At 56.1% G+C, this 2,145-nt stretch overlaps 1 protein-coding gene across 1 annotated transcript, besides 1 other annotated feature; it reads right to left on the reverse strand.

Moving 5' to 3' along the window:
• Positions 1–80: part of a repeat region that runs on past the window's edge.
• Positions 81–1,394: 1,314 nt separating this feature from the next.
• LPMP_131450 (ubiquitin-conjugating enzyme-like protein) lies at positions 1,395–1,811 on the reverse strand (the record flags this gene model as incomplete). The annotated part of the gene is made up of 1 exon (XM_010698923.1): positions 1,395–1,811. One exon carries the CDS (start codon positions 1,809–1,811, stop codon positions 1,395–1,397), a length of 417 nt encoding a protein of 138 aa, XP_010697225.1.
• Between the last annotated feature and the right edge of the window lie 334 nt (positions 1,812–2,145).

Below are 2,145 nucleotides of genomic sequence, written 5' to 3' on the forward strand. Positions count from 1 at the left end.
TAGCACACTGAATTGGAGTGGGTGTGTCAAGCAGAAGGAGCACGCGGATAAGCACATGCCGGTGCGCAGCGAAGTCGTAGAACGTACAAGGGCATCCGCAGATTTGCACAACGAAGAAACTCGACCTGCGAGGCTCAGCACGATGTGAGTCCCTGCGGCGAGCGACACGACTTCCCTCTCTTCAGTGCAGAATTTCTTCTCGGTGCCGCTTCACGTCGAGCGCTACCGCTTCGGCTGTTTGCGCATGACCAGGCAGAAGAAGAGAGGGAGAGATGGGGGTCTGGTGAGGGATAAAGAGGGGCGAAAACAAAGGTGCGTCTGCAGAGGGGGGGAGGGAGAGAGGCAGCAGGTGAGCGGACAAGACACGCGTGAGAGGAGGGAGGGAGGGGAGGGGGGGGGGGGGAAGAGACTCATACTAGGGCAAATAGAACAGCACAGGAACCAAAAACAAAGACAGCCGCCCACTCGTCCCTCTTTCTGCACTTAGCCGTTAGACAGGTATAGAGGAGGGGAGTACGGAGTCCAACTGGGAAGAAGCTCAAGCCACCACAGTAGCACGACGTGTGGCAGACACCGTAAATACCAGACACACGTGCTTAAGAGAAACACGAAAGAAGAAATGAGCACAAGAAGGCGCCCCTCTTTCTATAGGGCGTAAAGGCAAACGTCACTCATTGACGCAGAGATAGGCGCGGGCGCACACCCGCACCTCCGTATCGCCCGTCTTCACCTTTTTAGCAGTCGTCGCAGCGTGGCTGTGGGTAAGCGGGTCTGCATGAGGTGCCACCGGTGGTGGTGTGATGGGTAGTGGAGTCCGTGGGATTCTGCCCTCGCATCTCTGTTCTTCGCCTTTCCATTTATCAGCACCACCGCGTCTGCACACTGTCGCTCCTTCTCACTACGTTTTTCGCTTTTTTCTCTCAGACTCCACTTTTTGTTTAGACCGCCCTTGCCCAGTCGATGTTCTCCGCACCCCGCCATCACCACCGAAGAGACCGGCCACCAAAGGCAAGGGGGCTGTGAGAGAGTTGCGCGCGCCTCCTGCGGTGATGCCGGCCTTTTTTTTTGTTTACAAGTAGAGGGCTTGAAGAAACACGAAAAGAGAAGAGAAGAAATCTGCAGATACAGAAACAAACCAGCACGGAGTGGTGTGAAGACGAGATGATGGCAGGGCAGCGGAGAGGAGGCGCAAAACCAGCGTGAGACAGTCCTTTGCGTGCCGCCGCCGCTGAACTTACACTAGCAGCTCTACGCTTGTGGATTTGCGCAGTAGTGCGCGTGCGTCAGTGGTGGTGGTGGTGCAGCTCACGGCGTTGCAGACAGACAGAACCGCAGAGATAGAAATGCAGCAGTGGCGCTGTCTCACGGTGTTACCTCCGCCGGCAGACACTCACTCAGTACATAGACCCCTCCGGTGGCTGCGTGAGCTTGCGGTTCTGCGGCTGCGCCATCTCCTTCCGCAGCTCCGACAGGCACATTTCCATCGTCGTTCGGCGGTCCCAGCTCTTGAAGGTGTGGAACTTGTTGCGGTTCACCGTACCATCGGGGTCGACGCAGGGCAGGTTCACCTTACTGAGGAAGCGAATGTGCGGCGGTACCTTTGGATAGTTCTCATCGCAGTAAATCTCCAGCGACAGGATGCGATACTCAAAGGTGCTGCTAGGGGGGCCTACGATAGTGCCGTTCCAGTAGTGGAAGTAGATGTCCTCCGTGTCACGCAGACCCACGGAGACGTTTTGGTTACTTCCTGTGGCCTTCTCGCCGGCCTCTAGCTCCTCCAGCAGGCGAAAGTTACGCGGCACCTCGACCATCGTCGTACGTCTGCAGGAGCAGTGTAAGTGGATATGTCTTTGATGAAAGGACCAGCGGGAGAGAAGAGAGCGCAACAGCACAGCAGCGGCAGGAGCACACGGAAGCGAAATAACTGGAACCGCAGAAGGGGGGAGGAAGTTGAGAGGTGTAAATACACGCACAGAAGAGGAGTTGGCAAGACAACCAAGTCACCCCAAGATCAATGAAGAACTCTAAAAACAAGAGACGAGCGAAAGAGATAAGGCGGGCGCAGAGGAGGGCAGGGGTGAGTCGTGCGTATCGTTGAAAGTGAGCAGTACAAAAAAGGCGTCAAAGGTCCGAGTTGCTGAGACA

This window comes from Leishmania panamensis (assembly GCF_000755165.1).
Source record: "Leishmania panamensis strain MHOM/PA/94/PSC-1 chromosome 13 sequence".
NCBI lineage: Eukaryota > Euglenozoa > Kinetoplastea > Trypanosomatida > Trypanosomatidae > Leishmania > Leishmania panamensis.